The 2,209-nt window shown below is 61.3% G+C and overlaps 1 protein-coding gene across 1 annotated transcript; it reads right to left on the reverse strand.

Moving 5' to 3' along the window:
- Positions 1-1,011: 1,011 nt before the first annotated feature.
- Positions 1,012-2,149, reverse strand: LOC147963543 (uncharacterized). Its single transcript, XM_087529612.1, has 2 exons — positions 1,923-2,149; positions 1,012-1,826 (listed from the first exon to the last, which is right to left on the reverse strand). The coding sequence occupies exons 1-2, from the start codon at positions 2,147-2,149 to the stop codon at positions 1,046-1,048; spliced, it is 1,008 nt and encodes a 335-aa protein (XP_087385738.1). The 3' UTR covers positions 1,012-1,045.
- Between the last annotated feature and the right edge of the window lie 60 nt (positions 2,150-2,209).

Below are 2,209 nucleotides of genomic sequence, written 5' to 3' on the forward strand. Positions count from 1 at the left end.
TGCCATGGCTTGGTGCAAGCTCCAGGGGGGCGAGCGAGGTGCCCTGCTGCCTGCTGGATCCGGCAAGATGAGTAGATGACATGCTGCAATCGTCTTACCAGGAGCTGGAACCGTATGCCGCCGGTGCTGCACAGACAGACCACGTGACCCAAATGCTGGAACCGGTGTTTAGTTTTGCTGGAACGGCCACCATTTTTTGCTGCAAACCTTGCACCATCAGCGGTGGAAAAGCTTCAAGCGAGTGGATTAAGCTTCAACTGGCATGAGGAAAAAGTTTCAACCCGCGTGAAGAATGATTCAACCATGAAAAAAGCTTCAACCAACAGTGGAAAAGCTTCAAGCGACGGTGAAAGGAGCTTCAACTGACATGGGTAAAAAGCTTCAAGCTGTGGAAAAAGTTTCAACGGGCATCTGAAGAATCTTCAACCTCTGTGACAAAAAGCTTCAAACGGCTCCACCGAGAGCTGGAATCAGCACCGGCACCGCTACGACCGTGCGAGCGTGTGGGGGGCGAGGCCGAGATGCTGCAACCAGCGACCGGAGTGCTACAATGGGTATCCGAAGGAGCTGGAACCGGCCATGGGGTGCTATGAGCACGGCGACGAGTTGCAACCACTGGAACGGGAGGGTGATGACGTCGAGCATCGGTGAGCGCGGGCGGCGAGCGGCAGCAGTTCGAGCATGGAGGGGGTGTCGCCGGTTTGTGAGCGTGGTGGGCGGCACGAGCGGAACGGCCGTGTGGTGCCGGGTTGAGAGGGGATGGGGAACGCCCCTGCGTTGAGTTTTTCTCTTTTCCGGGGACAAGCGAATCCTACGAACGCTATGTGTTGAATCGTGCGGATGCCCTGCGACCGGCCGAGTTTTGGGCCGGTGCGCCGGCGCCTATAAGCGCCCAAAGAAATATAAGAGCATTTAGATCACTACTTTAATGTTTTAAACGCTCTTATATTCTTTTACTCTTTTTCTTTTGCCTTAGGTATTATTACAATATATAGATAAAACATGGCGTCTCTCTACGGAAGGAGGAGAAATAATTAGAATCGAGCTAGATTGGAACTAGGCTAGGAACATATGGAACTACGTCAACGGCAAGGACTGTTTTCATTGGGTACTCGACGACCACCGTGCCCGCGTCGTTGTCGGGATGGTGATACTTGAGATACCGCGTGTCGAGGAGATCACCGTGGCCCGGCTCACAACCATGTCGACGGTAGCGCCAGAGATACGACGGTCCGGCGCGCAGCAGTATGGCGCCGGCGGACGCAGTCATCGGACGAAGAGATCGGTTGCCACGGAAAACACAGGCCTCGACGACGTGACGCCGGTCCCACCGGGCGCCGGCCAGGTCGCCGCCGCATGCCCACATCTCCACCGACCCCATGCCGGGCCTCGGGCTGCCCACGCACAGCCACAACTCCCCGCGCAGCTCCGCCATGCTCGACGCCGCGTAGTCGATCCTCTTCTCGCAGGGAGGCCCCGGGACGACGCCGAATGGCTCGTCATCGTCCTCCAGGCTGAAGCGCACGAAGCCCGGCGCGTCACCGCCGTTGAGGACCCGCTCGTGGGGGGTGAAGAGGAGCGAGCCCTTGAAGAATGTCGCAGTGCGCCCTGGTATGACGGGGCACGGCGGTGGCGCCGCCGTCTCGCGCCAGCACTGGTCCGTCCCCCCGGCTGTGAGGGTGAGCACCTCTGCCCCGAGGGAGTAGGTGTAGGTGCAGCCGCCGGCGTAGAGCTCGACCTCGTCCAGGGAGCGGTAAAAGATGCGGACGACCATGTAGGCTCCCGAGCGGTGGTCGCAGCCGAGGCCGAACGCCTGGTGGCCGACGATCCGGCCAGAGGGTAGCGGGGGCGGCGCGGCGGCGCGCGGGCTCGATGGGAGCGCGAGGACGCGGCCCGTGGCCGGGTTGAGCACGCGCACGGCGGCGTCGGTGGGCACCAGCAGCAGCCCGTCGCAGTGCGCGAGGTCGTGCGCCGCTTCCGTGTCGGGGTGGAAGGAGCGGTAGTCGGGCATGGCGTCCACCACGAGGGTGGCGACGCCCTGGCCCTCCTCCCAGCGGTAGAGCCCGGCGGTGGTGAGCGTGCCGTCGTCGGCCTCGATCTGCGGCGCGATGAGCACGCTCGGGCACGGATCCTCCGTCGCCGTCGCCATCGCCAGATCGCCCGGCCGGGCTTGTTAAATTAGGTTTATTTATTAGTCGATCGTGCGAAG

The sequence above is a fragment of the Triticum urartu genome, chromosome 6A (assembly GCF_056163025.1).
Source record: "Triticum urartu cultivar PI428250 chromosome 6A, HENAU_Tu73, whole genome shotgun sequence".
Lineage (NCBI taxonomy): Eukaryota > Viridiplantae > Streptophyta > Magnoliopsida > Poales > Poaceae > Triticum > Triticum urartu.